The 18,530-nt window shown below is 39.5% G+C and overlaps 1 protein-coding gene across 1 annotated transcript in view; it reads right to left on the bottom strand.

Moving 5' to 3' along the window:
- Positions 1-1,876: 1,876 nt before the first annotated feature.
- The window catches only part of bmp5 (bone morphogenetic protein 5), a 177,968-nt gene continuing 161,314 nt past the window's right edge, over positions 1,877-18,530 (bottom strand). The window contains exons 5-7 of the mRNA XM_043687437.1: positions 10,767-10,843; positions 7,040-7,150; positions 1,877-5,572 (exon numbers count right to left, since the gene is read on the bottom strand). Coding sequence (XP_043543372.1) covers positions 5,423-5,572; positions 7,040-7,150; positions 10,767-10,843 — 338 coding nt within the window. The 3' untranslated portion in view covers positions 1,877-5,422. The remainder of the gene's footprint in view (positions 5,573-7,039; positions 7,151-10,766; positions 10,844-18,530) is intronic.

The following is an 18,530-nucleotide window of genomic DNA, read 5'->3' as shown; positions in this document are numbered from 1 at the left end:
ACATCTGATCACCATGTTGTATGTGCAATCCTTACTGCTGATCACCATGTTGTCTGTGCAATCCTTACTGCTGTTAACCATGTTGTATGTGCAATCCTTACTGCTGATCACCATGTTGTCTGTGCAATCCTTACTGCTGATCACCATGTTGTATTTGCAATCCTTACTGCTGTTTACCATGTTGTCTCTGCAATCCTTACTGCTCTTCAACATGTTGTATGTGCAATCTTTACTGCTGTTCACAATGTTGTCTGTGCAATCCTTACTGCTGACCACCATGTTGTGTGTGCAATCCTTACTGCTGTACACCATGTTGTATGTGCAATCTTACTTCTCTTCACCATCGTGTACACATATTCCTTACTGCTGTTCACAATGTTACATGTGCAATCCTTACTGAGGTTCACCATGCTGTATGTGCAATCCTTACTGCTGATTACCATGTTGCATGTGCAATCTTACTGCTGTTCACCATGTTGTATGCGCAATCCTTCCTGCTGTTCATCATGTTGTATGCGTAAACATTACTACTGTTCACCATGTTGTATGTACAATCCTTACTGCTGTTAACCATGTTGTCTGTGCAATCCTTACTGCTGATTACCATGTTGTATGTACAATCCTTACTGCTGATTACCATGTTGTATGTACAATCCTTACTGCTGATTACCGTGTTGTATGTACAATCCTTACTGCTGATCACCATGTTGTATGAGATTTACAGCCAGCATCCTCTTTAAGGGTTGCCATCTACAGGGCTTCATGGCATGGTTTTTTAGAGTAGAAAGTAGCTGCCCTCTAACAAGAAGCAGCTTGCCTGTCAGATTTAGTTTAATGCATGATTTCAAGTTCGTATATGTTACATTGATCTGATAGATATTGTTCCAGAAAGTATTTGAGGGACCTGAATGATAGGTCCTATTCTTTCAAGATCCAAAGCTGTTCTCTCAACAAGCCTGTTTGACTTTATCTTAATGAAGGCAATTAAGGCACTCCTCATGCAGTATTAACTCATTCAGACTCTTACAACCTTATATAACAAACAGCATTGGCAGCAATATTTTATTTCCAGTAACCACATGTCCCAACTATGCTTTCAGTACGAAAGTGAGAAAAATGAGTGAAACAGTGTCGTGATTCTCCTATTTTCGTAAAGTTGATGGTTGATGGAAACCCAAAGAATTGCAGATGCTGTAAATCAGAAACAAAAACTGAAGTTGCTGGAAAAGCTCAGCAGGTCTGGCTGCACCTGTGCAGAGAAATCAGAGTTAAAGTTTTAGGTCCAACGACTCATCCTCAGACCAGTTTTGATGAAGGGTGACCGGACCTGAAACATTAACTCTGATTTCTCATCACAGATGCTGTCAGATGTGCTGAGCTTTTCCAGCAACTTCTGGATATGATTCATGAAATCATCCCATGAATATTTAACATGTGTGTTAACTTCTCCACACCATTGGACATATTTAAAACCCACACCCTTTGAGTGAAAACAGTGACCTTTTAGATGGTATTTCTTGGTAAATATATTTGATTTCAGTGAAGAATAGAAAATGTTTTGCCTCATGACAGCAAAACCTGCACAGACCTAAATAAGACAGAAAAATTAAACTGAACTTTCAAAGCCTTCCAATAAGACTGTGATGAGACATATTATAGAAAGCATATGTGTGTACATGTGTTATTAAGTGGAAATGAGGTCATAAGTGGCACAAGTTTCAGGCCTGCAGTCTAGAGTATCATTAGAAACCCATAACTGCCTTACAGCTGTCTAACTTTGTCATCAAGGATGAGTTATTGATAAAGAACAAAGGTTGTCACTGCAGAACCCTATTGGTCGAACAGAAAAAAAAAATCACAGTTCAACTGTTGACACTTTGACATTTTTATTCCAGAAAATATATTCCTGTATAACATACATACATACATACAATACTGGTATGTGACTTTCATACAAAACAGAGCTCCAAAGTCTTTCATTATTTAATTGCCATTTTGGACAAAGATGCTGCTAAAATAGACAACGTTAATATTACAAATTTAAATGTTCCCTGATATGAAAAATAAACATAACCAATGAGAAAAATTGTTCCTCAATATCTGTGAAGGACTCTTTCAAGCAGGGCCGTAAAATCATTAAAACTTTACATCCAGTACTGTCTGTGAGAGGTGGAACTAAGGACGTGCCTCAGAGTCAGAAGAATGATGTGGAGTCAAAGTCCCACTCCACAGACTTGCACACAAAATCTCTGCCAATGTTCCAGAGCAGCACTGTCAGAGGTGCCTTCTTTCATGTGAAAAGATAAATGTAAAAAGCCATAAAAGCTGAATTGGTATTATTTCAAACAACAGGTGAGGAACTATGTCCAGTGTCTTGGCCAATATACATCCCTCAAGCATTGTCTAAAAACCCATTTCGTGGTCATTATCAAATTGCTGTATGTAAGAGTTTGCTGCCATCAGCTATCTACTGTAACAGTAACTATACTGCAAAAGTACACCATTATCTTGAGATGTCCTGAGGTCATGAGAGGTACCAAATTAAACCAAACCTTTATTTTATTCTTTATCTCTGAATATTAAAAATTCAATGCTATATGTCTGTGTAAACAAGCCATTTCAAGCAGTATAGCTTGTATGTCTTATCAGTACAGAATATGAACCAATCTGATCATCTACCAAATTTCACAATTCTTGCATTGTTCTGGAAGTTGTACTTATACCAATTATTCCACACGTAAAGTCCCAACACACACAAAAAGATAACTCAGGAAGTGTACTACCAGTCTGAAATATTAAAATCAACTATGAAGAACAATTTTCTGATTCCTTTTCAATATAAATTATGCATATAGGTAAATTAAAATAACTTTTATGTTCATGAACGGTGCCAAATAATCTGAGAATTCATGTTGAAAATTAGCTGTGCTGCATGAATACAGGAATACAAATTCAATAATGTGAAAAGACAATCCTACTGAAGGTTTTATTAAAACATACTGACTTCAGTTAAATAGATCTCAAAATTTGGAAGTTAAAGGGAGATTTAACAAAAACAGTTAAGCTTAACAGATTTTAATAAGAGTACATGAAGATAAAACTACATGAAGAATCAATTATGAAAAGACACCAAGTTAAACAAAAGTTTGGCAAAAATAATTGGGTAAAGGGGAGAATGGTTCCTATTTTTATGCAACAAGTTAATGTACTCTGAATGTACTGCTTGAAAAGATGATAGAAGCAGACTCAATATTAACTTCCTAAAGGTATTTTGATAAATACATTTGAAAGGAAAACATTTGCAAGACAAAGGGAATTTTAGTTTGGCAATGTCAGTAATCCCAATCGTAATACCCTTCCAAAGATCCAGCACAGATACAACAGGCTAAAGGCCTCTTTGTGCACCACAGGAGTCAGAAGCGTGAAAGGTTGTTGAAGTCATGATGTTCTTTACTTGCATTGGGGTTGGTTAGCTCAGTTGTTTGGATGTCTGGTGAGCGATATTAACAGTGCAAGTTCAATTCCTGCACCAGGGTTCTCTAACACTAAATCATCGATCCCTGCACTGGCTGAGGGTTACCATGAAAATCCCACCTTCTCAAGATCTCCCCTCACCTGCGGCATGGTGACCCTTGGGTTGAACTCATCACCAAACCTCTCTCTCTAATGAGACAGCAGTGACATTAACTCTAATCTTACTTGCAAGGTGGCATCTCCTCACAGCAGCATAGCTGAAGTGAAGAATTTAGTCTCGATTAAAAGGAGAGACTGTGGATGGTTGCTTAACTTACATTCCACTGTATTAAAGGCTTGGGTAGTTGCTTCAGCCCATGTTTCTCCAATTACCCCCCTTTAATGGCATCATTTAGATTACATACTAGTCACCCTACTGTCAGTGATTGAATAGCTGGAATAGATGCTCTTAAAGAAACACACTGAGCTTTACATTATCTCATTTATTTAAAACAATAACATCTGTAAGACCAGAAGAGAATATAAGATCCGCATCTTTTGTTTATACCCTACTTTTCACCGATTTGCTAGGCTCAGGGCTGCACAGATCTCTTTTATCTCAGCTAATGAGTATTTTATGTTGGAAAGTTTCCAGAATCCAGGTTCAAAGTCAACTTAAAAGCACACGTAACAATTTCTTGAAAAGAGTACATCATGACCAAAAATGCTGTTTTTGACTTCACACACAGCTTCAGGCTGATACCAAATGATTTAGAAAATGATTATCGTGATTAATCAGCCTTGGGAAAGTATACTAGATCAGAAGAAGTAAAACACAGGCAGTTTCAGTGAGTCCAGAAAACATGAGTTAAACTGGGTTTTGGGGGCATAGGAAGACAAGAACAGGAGTAGATCAGTCAACCCGTGTTTATTCTGCCATAGCTGCTTAACACCTCAATCACATTTGCCTGCCTTTGATGCCATAATTCTCTTGCCTATAACAAAGATTATTGGCCCAAGTCTTGGATTATGCTGGTTAAGCTGTGGTAAACTTCCTGGTGAACCATCAAGGATTAATATATCCTTCCTGAGAAGTGGTATCCAAAACCAAACACAGTATTCTAGGTGGGATAGGTCCAAGGTTCTGTACCACTGAACCATCAATTCCGCACCTTTGAATTCAGCTTATTCATAATGACTGTTTTCACAGTGAGGAAACTTAGTGATAGAATGCAAAGACTGACAGTTTGTCCGGAGAAATGCATATTCCACTGTGTGACTCCCTGGGACAAAACCTCAATGTCCATCCAGCTGTCCATTACATTTTTTCAGTGTAAGGGGAGATGTTTCTACAACGTGATGTCAATATTTTGAATTTATGGACTAAATAGATACAAGTAACTAGTTAGTGTGGTTCTGAAATTAAGAATGAATCATCAGGAGAATTGCAAATACTTTTTCATAATGGCCAGCAAGTTTGTAGATACACAGTACATGATGGATAGGACAATAATTAGACAACATTTTAATCTCTAATATTTTATATAGCACAGTTTCAGCAAGAGATGAAGTGTGTAAAAATATTTTTAAATTCCTCTGTTTATAAAAAAAATATATATAGCAGGAAATCAGATAAGTTAATAAACCATTTACCACCTTTGCAATGTTTGTTTCATAAAGAAAAGCTTTGTCTAAAAATGTACCAGTTTTCAGCTCTACTGAATAAATATTTAGTCAACCACAGTTGTTTTTTGTGCACTACCAGAAAGGACTGAGAACATCTGTTTTAATTTTCATGTAGCAAAGTAGTTAAATTGAAAGAAATAAATTATAAGCACAACGAGTACTATATACATAACACTGTACATGAAGCACCTTCAAACCCAATTTGGGATCCCTTGGTGAAAATTTAAAGATGGTTTAAAGATTGTATTTTTAATTGGGTCCTCTTCCTCTTTGAAATTCCCAGCTAGTGGCAACCACATGATCTTACCACCATGTTTCTGTATTTCTTTAATATTACATTTGAACTGTCGTCAAAGTACAGCACAGAGATTGCATTTAGCTTAGTTGGCGCACAGCAAGGTTTGGGGACGTTGTCAGGGAACATCAAGTGAACCTGCAAGTGGAAACAATATTCTTAAATAAACAGACATGTTCCAAACATGTGTAGGCCGAGAAAAATAAAAGTTCCTGAACTATTTGCTGATGGATTGATTGATAAGCCATTAAGACATGTTGGGCCAAACCCGTGGATCACAAAATCTCATGAAAAAAAATTGCTGACTTATCTAATGCTCAATAGAATATTATATAAGAGTTCACTCAGCCTTAAATCCTGGTCCACCATTTAATGAGATCATGATGAACCAGTGGCATCTTCAGGATCAGATGAATTGTCTTTCAGGGCTCAATTACACTCAATTGATTATCGCACTTTAAAAACACAGGAATCACACTACATTTATATGATCCAACCATCCACAGCTGCTGAGTGTACATCAATTTCCGAGTCTTTTATCAAAAATTGTTATAATGGAAATATGTCCAATGTTCGAGTGAAGAAACAATTAGAATAAGTTTAACCTCCTTGTAATTTTAGTTAAAAAAAAGTTACTGTGTACAAAATGGAACATTTTATGTTGTAAAAATGCTGTTATTTTTTAACAGAAACACAGACCCATCACTGAACCAGAGAGAAGAGAACACAAGAGTTGCTTATGTATTGATATTTTTGTGACAATATACTAACCATAAAGAATAGAACTATCCTAGCATTGGAATTTCTTTAATTATATTTTAATATTTGCATATTCCTCTTCACTGTACCATAGTAAATATATGACTGAAATAGCTTCTCTAAAGAACTATCACTTTCAAGGATAATTGGCTGGTCAAAACTATTCAAAAGTTAAGAGTTACACAATCCATCTTCTATACCACTGCTGCTCAATTCTAACATAACACTGGCAACATACTAACAATGCATTCATTAAACTTTAGCCAATTTAATAAAATATGGTTTGCGAGAATTTGGCTCAAAAAGGTTATAAATTCCAACTGCATCTGCATCATGGAAAATTAAGGAAACCAGATCTGACAAGCTTCACAGACTGATATCTGAGACTATGAATTTAGAACAAAGAACAGTACAGCACAGAAACAGGCGCTTTGGACAACCAAGACTACGCCCACACATGATGCCTTTCTAAACTAAAAACCTTTTGCCTCCATGCAGTCCATATCCCTCCATTCCCCACCTATTCATATATATGGCAAGATGCTCTTAATCTTTGCTTTTGTATCTGCCTCCACCACTTCTACAGGCAGCCCATTCAGGCACTTACCACCCTCTGTGTAAAACAACTTGCCTCTCACATCACCTTTAAATGTTCTCCCTTTTACCTTAAACCTTTGCCTATTGGTAGTTGACATTTCTACCCTGAGAAAAAGTCTCCAACTATCCATGCCTCTCACAATTTTGTAAGCTTCTATTAGGTCACTCCTCATCCTTCAATATTCAAATTTTTAAAAATCTAGTCAAAAGTTATGAATATATATGAATTTAGAAGATTATGGCACATACCAGTGTTTGCACAATTGCATGGTTTGTAGCGTTCATGTGAGCATTGAGTGGAAAAGAGCACTCTCCATCACAATAGAAAGCTGCATAGCCTTCTGGGGCTATGATCCAATCCTAGAAACAGATTAGGCAATTATAATCCAGTTATCTCAATAATGTAAAAAGAACTATCTATTCTTTCTGAAAACTCCATTAGCTACATCTTATGTGCGGCATACCCTCAATAGTCTTGATTAAATCAATTCAAATTAATAATCCTGTGTGCTGTTTTACAAAGTGCTAATATATTGCAGAAAGCTTTCACTGGTCAATGCGAAACTGATAAGATAATTCTCATTTTGCACCAGCCCCATTATTTTGAATAGTTTGTCCGAAAATAGCCTGAAAATGTATTCTTCAAAAACACTAACTGTCATGAAACTTTTTGAGCAGACCCAGGCTTCATTTTAGTTCAGTAGTTTGGAAGCAGAGGCAGGAAGGATTGAGTTTATTGACTAAATTTGTGCTACCGCTTTAGGAGATTTCAGCATTGTTTTGCACTGCAGCCAAATCTAAAGCATTTTCCAGTCACTCACTTGTGGTTAGGTGTTCCAATGTCATTATATGAGTGAAAAACATTCAAAATTCAGAAAGAACTTATACCTGAAGAGGTTATCATGTATTAAAAAGACTTGTTGATGATTTAGACGCATTTCACACACAGAGGTATGAATATATTACAAATATGTACCATGCAACAGAAATTGACGATGAAACCAAGTTCATAGTTGGAATTCATTGACATGCTCGCTGATATTACTCACATTAACATATCCATCTTCCTGAGCACCCTGTGGACTTAACTTAAAGGAAGAGTGCTGACATTGATCGTGAATTTACAAGTAGAACAGAACTGCAAAGACTCACTTGGGTACATGAAAAGGTCAGAATAGTTTTAAAGAATGTTTCCAATTCTTGCACAGGGTTGACCTTCTTTTGATAGAAACTAATGATTTTCCATTGTGAGCTGTTCTCCTGGGCGTATTTCTGCTGGAATCCAGAATATAGGGAAAGTAAGCCACAACCCAGGTATCCCAACTCCTGCGGCTCAATTTTTGAACAACATCAGAAATGGAGGAAAACCGGCCCAAAAATTTTCAAGGGTAGTTGACTGCCAGCTTCAGGAAAGAGTTGCTGCTAGTTAAGGCTCAGCAAAATCACACAAGGCAGGCAGACAATTAGGGTTGCTAAGAGACTAATAGGGGTGCCAATTGGGAATCTCCCGGTTTTGGAAGGTGATGGGCCTACTTGCACACTCTGCCATCTGTTCGCAAGGCTAGAATCAAAGGGCACCCCTATAGAGTGACTCCACCATCTCACCACATTGAGTATTAGCTTCAAGCAGATGGAAGAGCACCCAGCACCTAGTTTAGCTTGGACTACAACCAGACTACAACCAGAAGGCCTCTGACCGTCTTTCAGGTTCAAGAGTCCTCCCACCGGCAGACACTGTGCAATGAATACTTATTACCATGCCAATGAAGGGCTCACCATGTGAATATTCTAACCTTAATAAGTTTCTCATCAAAGCAGAGCTGGATTCAGGAGCCGAATGCCAGTTTCACACCTCCCTGGGGAAGGTTCCACCAAGTCTCCATATGTTACAGACCAAACAAACCAAAATTGAAGAAAATACACCAATCCATTTCCTAAAGGGTTGCTAGTCACAACATGCAATAGATTAATCTTTAATTCCAGGTCAGTGCTGAAAGATGTACACATGGAAGAGTTAAAGGTCTGAATGAAGGTCCAGTTAACAATTCTGTCTACAGATTTAAACAAAGGCTCTTCCCTTTAAATAGTTGAATAGAATGAGATTGCAGTCAAATCAGAGGAAAATGTGGAGCTCTTAAAACATTGCATAGCCAAAGTAATATGTACAGCACGTTTAGACCAAGGAGCAGGAATAGGGGAAGCAACTAGAAATACAGGCCTGAAAGTGTAACTGCTCTGTGGGTAACTTCTAGATTAAGCAATAGCAGCAATGCACCCCAAAGATAGAAGGGTCTCTATGTTGAAACTGTTACAGTTTGTAAGCATCAACAGTAAAGACTGTAATGTTTTTGGACCTCTGGTATTTGAACTATTTTTAAAAGACATCTGCCCTTACTGAGCTCTGAATATGGAAAAATGTTGAAAGATGAGAATCAGTTTTTAACATAGATTGCGCAAATCTTTATCTGTGAAGAGACTCAAATGGCGATTCTCTGCCTGGTGTTACTGTATTGTCAGCAGATTTGGTCAAGTGGTGGCCAGGAAATTGGGTTCTAAGCTCTTCTGCCTGGTTCCAGCTGCAATGATGCCTGGAGGTGACCTCATTACACATTACACACCCATTTTCACTTATTTAACTGATTCAAGCCTGTGACATCGCAGGCTTGTGGACTTTCAGACAAAGATCCTCTAAGCTGTACAGCTGTAATTAGAAATGGATGTTAATGGTCAACTGGTTCCAGTTTTATGTTGTTGGAGGGCATAACTTGAAATGTTTTTTATAATTTGTCTTTCAGATCAAACCGTTTCCACATAAAATGCACAGAATCACTGGGCTGAAGGTTAACCTCAAATAGAATAAGCCCGAATGAAGAGGCTTCGGCAACTGAAAATTCAGATATTGGGAACCCAACAACTGCATTTTCAGTTTTAATGGTTGGAACTCAGACACTACCCTGCTCCCTAAGTTTAAACAAGTCCATAATTTAAACATTTCACTGAGACTCAAATTGTAGCTGTGGTTTACTTTCAATATCAATTGTCTGAGTGTGAGAAAGTGAGGACTGCAGACACTGGAGATCAGAGTCCAGAGTACAGTGCTGGAAAAGCACAGCCAGTCAGGCAGCATCCGAGGAGCAGGAGAATCGATTTTTCGAGCATAAGTGCTTCATCGCGAAGATTGTCTGAGTGTCTCAGGGCTCGAGAAAAGGCAGCTAAAATAAGATGGGAAGGGGTTCCCAACACTGCCTTTGGGCTGAGGGGAGAGGGGTTGTCTCTTTCAGGTCTCTCAAGCTAACCCCCAAAACACCCCAGCAATAAATCAAAACCCCTGCAAGACCTCTCACCTGATTGCTCCATTCCACTTCACAAATACTCCATGATACTCCCACACATACTTCTGACAGCTCTATCTGCATCTTCTCTCCTTAGCAAACACTCAGGGGCCCCTGATCACTTGCACCAAAGCCCCTCCAAAGGATCTTCTGATCCCGTCAGCTGATCTCCTAAGCTTCTCAACATCTGATCTCTCTGTCTCCACTGATCTAATTCTTCCCTGCAATCGCTCACCACAATTAGCCAACCTTTCCCAGTGATCTACTGGCACACCTCCTGTAGATTTTATCATCCTCCCTCCATGGTCTTTGCCTGTTCTCTCCAGCCCCTAATTGTCCATGTTTGATCTGGATCAGGACAGCATTTATCAAAGGATATAAATTGCACACCTCATAATGCACAATTTTCTGTTCTTCCCTCACTTTTCTACCTCTGGTAAAGTCATGACATCAAGCCCAATATCTGAATATTCTCCATCACTGAGGCACAGGTCAATCCTGTGGATTCAGCATTGAGTCGAAGTATGTTGTGAAATGTCCATCACCCTAGTCCTGCCACCACTAAGAAGTGACTAGGATATTGCTGCTGTAAAAAAATTCTGAATCATTCACAAAAAAAAGCACAAAAAGATGCCATTGATTACCTGCCAACCTAAGTCCCGAAAACTCACATACAGTTCATGCTTCTTGCAAGCTTGCTTCTGCTCACTGCTGTTGTAATCTGTTGAATGGAAGACTGGCGTTAGTGTGCAGTCAAAATAAACACAAACACCATACTAACAACATCACAGTACTCATGGGAATCCCACCAACGGATTATAAACCTTTACTGCTCACACTCTGTCAGTGGAGCACTTAAACAGGTTGGTTCTGAAATTTCTCAGGGTGTCCAGAAGTGACTCCCTCAGAAAGTCAGACTCTGAGAAAGTAAACAGCTTGATGACCATGAAATGAGCTCGGGTGGGGAACCTGCCAGCCAGGAAAAGACAAGCTTAAACCATGACTTTCAATCAAGAGAGTAGCACCACGGCCCAACATAAAATTCAACCCATTGGCTTAGAAACTGAAACTAGGGCCACACATTGGGCATTAAGTGGCTTACTACTCTCCCAGAATTCGGTGGGAGAAACATGTTCCTGGTTGGAGAAGATCTGCCCATGATTAGCACTTGTGTAAGGATCTCATGCCGCTAACATTCTACATTGGAGTTAACATCTGCAGAAAATTGTGCTTCAGTTTTAAACTATCCACATTCTATTTTGGATCAGCCAAATACCTCACTTGCTACAGATTGGCATAGATTATCACTTTATAATGCTATCTGATGTGAAAATGCTTTTACCAGCATCATTTAAGGAATCATACAACAATTACAGGTTAATTGCTGGCTTGCTATTTCTGGCTATTGGCTGATTTTTGGATGCAATTTGTTTTACAGTACTCTAGTACTCGGGAAAGTTCACTTTAATGCACAAAAGGGAGGCATTGTTGGTTTTTCACTGGCATTGCTATTTGCCTTCTCAGGTATAGCTCCAAATCTGCAGGATCAGGTAGAGCTGTCCAATAGAAATAAAGAATGCTTGGGAGGTAAGAGGACTACACAATGAGCAGAAGAAACTACCTGGTAAGAATAGAAGGTGAGATATCAGAATTATCATAAGAGGCTCCATCATGATAGATACCTCAATGGTATTGCTATATTCAGCCCAATAAGTGCAGGAACAACATAAGGCCATTCAGCCTTCGAAGTCTGCTCGACTATACCACAAGATCACGGCTGATTTTACACCTCAACTCCACAATCCTAACTTCCTCAAAACTTGTAATCTCCACAACTCCAAGAGATCGATTGATCTCTGTCTTCAATCTAATCCAGAAGTGAACACCATCAGCTCTCTGTAGCAGAGTATTCTAAAGTTTCACAGTCTCAGTCCCAACTGGTTGGCCACTTATTTTAAAGTTGTCATCCATGTACTAGATGAATCAACTGAGGGAAAGAGGAAGGGCTTCTGCCTGAAATGTCGATTCTCCTGCTCCTCAGATGCTGCCTGACCTGCTGTGCTTTTCCAGCACCACACTTTCGATTCTAATCTCCAGCATCTGCAGTCCTCCCTTTCTCCGAAGGAAATATTTCCTCAGCAAAATCCCGTCAAGTCCCTTAAGAACTTTAAATGTTTCCATTATTCCAATTCCCATTCTTTTAAACTCCTGAAAGTACAGGCCTAGTTTACTCAATCTCGCCCTCACTGTATGATCCCCTTATTCATAGGGCCAATCCAGTGAGTGTTTGTTGCTCTCTCTCGAAAGCTAATATGTCCCTCTTTGCGTAAGGAGATTAAAAATGCACACAGTACTCCAGATGTGGCCTCACCAAAGCCCTGTATAATTGTAGGAAGACTCTTATAATTCAATCCTTTAGCAAAGAAAAACCTAACATACCATCTGCCTTGCTGTTCTTGCATCTTAACCTTCTGTATTGGATATATGAGGCCACCCAGATTCCTTTAATTGGAAAAATTTCCCTGCCTCTTACTATTGGTAAAAGATTTCTGTTTTTTCTTATTTTTTTAAAACCAAGACTTCGCACATTGCCATGTTTTATTCCATTTGGCATGCTGTTGTGCATTCATCATACAATCTATGTCCATCTGCAGCCTCACCGTTTACTCTGTTATCTAACTTTATATCATCAGCAAATGGGGATACGTTACAGGTATGTTACTCATTCAAGTCAATCCTATGGGATTGAAAGGGAGTTGTCCACTTTGATTGAGTTACTTACAGCTCATGGAGGGCTAGCCTTGCAGTAAGGGCCACCCCTGTTGGAAGATACACTTTCCCGAACCAACTGACTTGCCTGCCTTCAATACCTTGCTAATAGACACTGCTGAACCCCAGTCACTGTTTTCAGTCTGGGGACTGCTGCAGTTCTGGCATTGGCCACCAAGACCGAAGAGCTGCTAGCCCTCTAATTGGTCAGTAGCTCCTGGAGACAGGTCTTTCTGGCTTAGAGGGGAAGAAACCACAATACTCCTGTCAAGCCATTGCCTGGACTACATAACATTGAGGCATAGCTGGTGGAAACAGGTGTGATCTCAAGTTTCTGTTTGGCAGGCTGGCCCACAACCTTCACCTAATGTCCCAGTCATTAGCTACAACATCAGATTTCTAGCGTTTGCAATATATTCCTTTTGTATCTGCTGCAGTACCTTGATCAAGTTAAGCATGCAAAATTTGCCTTTAATAATCTACACCACCTTCCCACTGCTAATGTCAGGCTATATGTCCTGAAACTTCCTGGTTTCTCTCCTCAGTTTCTATCATGTGGTATAATATTGACACCTTCAGTCCTCTTGCACTTCTTCTGAGTGAAATTATTACTCAGAATATTATGGTCCCCATAAATTAAAATACCTGAAGTTACTGAATGGCCCCTAGATAAAGAAATGGAGATATTAGTTGCAATATTCCAGATCTCACTGGAGGGTTCCAGTGGAAAACTATTAATGCAATGCCCCTGTTTGAGAAGAGAGGCATGCAGGAAATTAAAGGTGTGTTAGCTTTAACATCTGTCATTGGGAAAATGCTAGAATCCATTGTTAAGGAAGAAATCAGGCATAAAAGATTGAATTCAAACACAAATACCTTCTTCTCAACTGTTATCAGACTTTTGAATGGACCTCTCAAATATTAATTCTGATCTCTGTCTCTCTCTGTCCCTTCTCTGTAGCTGTAACACTGTATGCTGCACTCTGTTCTGCTACCCTAATGCTATGTTACGACCTACCAGTATAGCACACAAAACAACACTTTTCAGTGTATCTTGATACATGTGACAACAATCAATCAATCAATCAATCATGTTTGATAAGGTACCATATACAATGTCATTGCCGCAGGGAGTGGAGTGCATCATTTCTCCCTTCAACTCTATTTTGATTTAGTCCCTACCCTCCCCTTCACTGTTTTGATCACACAGCACTGCCCTTTGATGTGAAGGGCAGTGTTTATCACTGGCCACTCGGGTGTTTTCCTATCTTCCTGGTGGTGGAATTTGAATAAAGATTCGTGCACTTTGTGTCCTTCACTGTGTCTCACACCTGCACACACACACTATGGGTGCTGGGGAAAAAAATAAGCACTACTGCACTTAGGTGGTAGTGTGGGGGTTAAATTTAAAAAAAAGAAAAAAAAACAATGTCATTGCGCGAGATAGGAGCTCATGGTATTGGGGGAATGTATTAGCATGGATTGAGAATTGGTTAACATGTAGAAGATAGAGAATCAGTATTCATGGGTTTTTTTTCCAGATCAGAAAGATGCAACTAGTGGAGTGCACAAGGAACAGTCCGAGGGCTGCAATTATTGACTATTTATATGAGTGACTTGGAGGGGGCAGAGTGTAATGTATCCAAATGTGCTGAGGACAGAAAAATAGGTGTGAGGGCATGTTGTGATGTGGATGTAAGGAATCTGCAAGGGAGTATCGATAGAGTCATACAATAATACAGCACAGAACAGTGTCTTCAGCCCATCGAATCTAAATTACTCTAAAGCTACATGGATCTGACTTTCCAGTATTTGGCCCATATCCATGAATATTATGATATTTCAACTGCACATCCACATACTCTTCAAAGGTCGTGAATTTTCCTAACTCAACTACTATCCCGGCAGTGCATTCCAGATTCCCAGCATCCTCTGGGTAAAAACAATTCCTCAAATCCCTTCTAAACCTCCTGTCTTTCACTGTAAACTAAAGTCCCCTCGTTACTGACCTTTCAACTAAGGAGAACGGCGGCTTTCTATCCACCTAGTCCATGCTCCGTATAATCTTCTACATCTCAACCTATTGCCCCTTCAGTCTTCTCTGTTCTAAAGGAAATAACCCTGCCTTATCCAGCCTCTCTTCATAGCTGATATCCTCCATCTCAGGCAACATCCTGGTGAATCTCCTCTGCATCCCTCCAGTGCAATCATATTCTTCCGATAGTGTGGTGGCCAGAACTGCGCACAGTACTCCAGCTGTGTCCTAACCACAGTCCTGTAGAGCTCCCTGCTCTTCTAATCTATGCCATTACTGATAAAGGCAAGTACTCTGTATGCTTTCTTAACTACCCTAATAACCTGTCCCGGTGCCTTCAGGGATTTGTGGACAAGAACTCCAAGATTCTTCTGTTCCTCTGTGCTTCCTACCACTAAGACAATTTAGGATTCAACTTGCCAAGTTGCCCTGAATCCCATGTGCTTTAAACATCTTTATCAGTCAGCCATGTGGGAGCTATTCATAGACTTTGCTGAACTCCAAATAAACTACGTCAACTGCCCAGCCCTGGCCAATATACCTGGTCACCTCCTCAAGAAGTTCCTCCAGATTTGTTAGCCATGACCTCCCCCTGACAAAGCCATGCTCTCTATCTCTGGTCAAACCTTGTCTTTGCAAGTGGAGATTAATTGTCTCCTTCAGAATTTTCTCCAATCATTTCTCCAACAGTGATGTGAGACTCACTGGTCTGTAATTCCTTGGTTTATTTCTCCAAACCTTCTTAAAAGGTGGGACCACATCAGCTATCTCCAGTCCACTGACATCTCCCCTGTGGTCAGAGAATTAAAACTTTAGGTCAGAGGCCCTGTAATGTCCTCCCTCATCTCCCCCAGCAACCTGGGATACAACTCATCTGGTTGTGGGGAACTGTCCATTTTAAGACCAACAGAATCTCCAATACCTCTTCCCTCCTTATGTCAATCTGCTCAATAACCTTTCAGTCACTCTTCCTGAACTCTGTACCTACATCTTTCTTCTCCTGATTGAAAATAGATGTGAAGCACTTGTTTAACACCCTACGAATACTCCCCAGCTCTATGCACAGATTGTCTCCTTGGTCCCCAGTAGACCCTACCCTTTCCCTGGTTATCCTCTTTCCCTTCATGTACTTATAGAATATATTTGGATTCTTCATAATCTTACCTGTCAATTTCTTTTCTTGCTCTTCTTTGCCCTCCTATTTACTTTCTCAAGTTGACCCCTGCTTTTTCTATTCTCCTCTAAGACCTCCATTGATTTATCTGCAATTGTACCTGTTAAAAGCCTGTCTTTTCTTTCTCAACTAGTTCTGAAAATCCCTAGACATCAAAGGTCCTCTGAGCTTGTTGTGCTTACATTTCACACTGAAGAGAACATGTTGGGTCTATACTTTCCCCATTTCCTACTTAAACACATCCCACTGTTCTGCTGTTCCCTTCCCAGAGGTACATGTTCCCAGTCTAATTTTGCTATTTATATAGTCGACTTCTACAGTCTACAGTCTATTTTTACTGTTCCTACCTTATTTTAATAAAATCTACCTTCCCCCACTCCAAAACCCTTCACTGCAAACCATGTTTCTCCTTTTACATAACAAACTTAAAACACACTGTGTCATGGTCACTAATCACTGAAATGGTCCAATACTGCCATATTGAACATCTCTCTGGTTTCAGTCCACAATATTAGGGCTATCACTGCCCTGTCCCTTGATATTGCTTCTACATGTCAATATAAAAAAGTCTCCTGAACATAGTTCAAGAAATCTACCCTCTCTAAACTATGATTATCCCACATAATGTTGAGGATGTTAAAATCCCCTAATTACCCTATTATTTTTTACACACTTTAGTGAATTTGCTACATATCTGCTCCTCTATTGCCCATTATTGTTTGGGGGATCTATAACATATTCTTATTAGTGTGACCACCTCGGTTTTATTCCTAAATTCGATCCACAAAGCCTTGTTTGAACACACTTTCAAGGTATTGTGTCCACCCTGCCTCCCCCCACACACCCCCCCCACCCCACCTCCTTACTATAGTGAGATGGTATTGTGCCTTTAACAGGGATTTGTTCTGTGCTGTTCCTCTTGCAGAGAGGTGTTGCCACAGTGTGCTGGAATATCTACATCAGAAGCAGTGGGTAAACAGCTTTGAACTCCCCGAGTGTTGTTTTCAGATAAAAGAAGCATGAATGGGTGGAGTCAGGCTCCCACAGGCCAAGGGTTTTAGTTTTGCTTTCAACTGGGGTTTGGGGTTGACTGTTGAAGTTGATAGCTACATCTCTCCCTCTGCTGTAGCAAAAAGTATGAATTGTCTCTTGCTGCTAGATTGTTTCTTATGGTGTTCTTTTCTCCTGGACTGGAAAGGAGAGAGCACAGGAGGAAAATCTGTTTTGCTGAATTTACCTTTGCCAAGGCCATGTTTATGGGATATTGAAACAGCTGATAATTAGTTGTGAAAGAATATTTTATTACATATTTCAATAAAATTAAAATTATGCCTATTCTTCTTTCTATGTTTGTATTTGAACTGCATTGTAAGAATAAAGTATGTTTTGCTCAAAGTCCAGTGGTGGATCAATTGAATCACACCTGGAATCCAGAGCTTTATAGTCATCTTTAAATAAAATTTTAAAAGGTTATGATCTAGGCTGTGTCCTTGATATGTAGCATTTTGAGGGGGTTTGGTCTGGTCCACAAAAACAGTAACTAGCTCCTTAATAAATAATGCAATACTGCCTCCTCCCTTACACTCGCCTCTGTCCTGCCTGAAGACCCTCTGCTCAGGAGCAATGCGTTGCCAGTCCTGTCCTTCCCTCAACCACATCTACATGAAGGCAGCAACACAGCAATTCCAAATGTCAATCTATGACCTTAACTTATTGATCTTTTCAAGGCTTTGGAATTTAAAAACAAACTTGGTGCATACTGTCCCTCGTCACTTTGGTAATTTTTTCATCATGACCTTTAACCAGCACTGAATCATCGCAAATTTCATGTCTGGTATACCATCTTCACTCTCATTATTTTCTCTTACTTTGCTACTGACACCGGGCTTAAGAAAAATAACCTAGCCCTGAGAGAATATTCAAGCACTAAACTGTAAAGAGAACAACCTGTAACAACACTACTGTAATTCAGGAAGAGAAAAGAGATTTGTCTAGTTGTGTTAAAGAAAAACATGGAATCCATGGTCTAACTTGTCGCCCAACAGAGATATCTGCAAAGACCCCTTTACAACTTCATATTACTTTCAATGTCACGGGGTGTGGTGGCATTAGAGTGTGTTTAACTGCATTCTTACTCAAGCATCTCAAATTCTCCTGACGTTTAGTATGGACCATTATCTGACAGTAACTCTTCTGGCAACCAATAAGTTACAAAGCAACTTCTCAAAACCTCACTGGTTTTGGCACTTGTGATTTTTGGCATAGACTCAACATTTATTTACTTGCTGTTGACTAAAACAAGGTACTCTTTCCCATCTACTTCAATGAATTCAACATGGTCTCATTCCACAGTTTTCTAGTGCTTGACCATGGAATGAAAGGAACTTTGAATGGACCATTTCTCAGCAAGAACATCACAACTTTTCATCA

Source organism: Chiloscyllium plagiosum, chromosome 3 (genome assembly GCF_004010195.1).
Source record: "Chiloscyllium plagiosum isolate BGI_BamShark_2017 chromosome 3, ASM401019v2, whole genome shotgun sequence".
In the NCBI taxonomy this organism is placed as follows: Eukaryota; Metazoa; Chordata; class Chondrichthyes; order Orectolobiformes; family Hemiscylliidae; genus Chiloscyllium; species Chiloscyllium plagiosum.
Note: the sequence above shows the minus strand (reverse complement) of the source record. Positions and strands in the feature narration are given on the sequence as shown.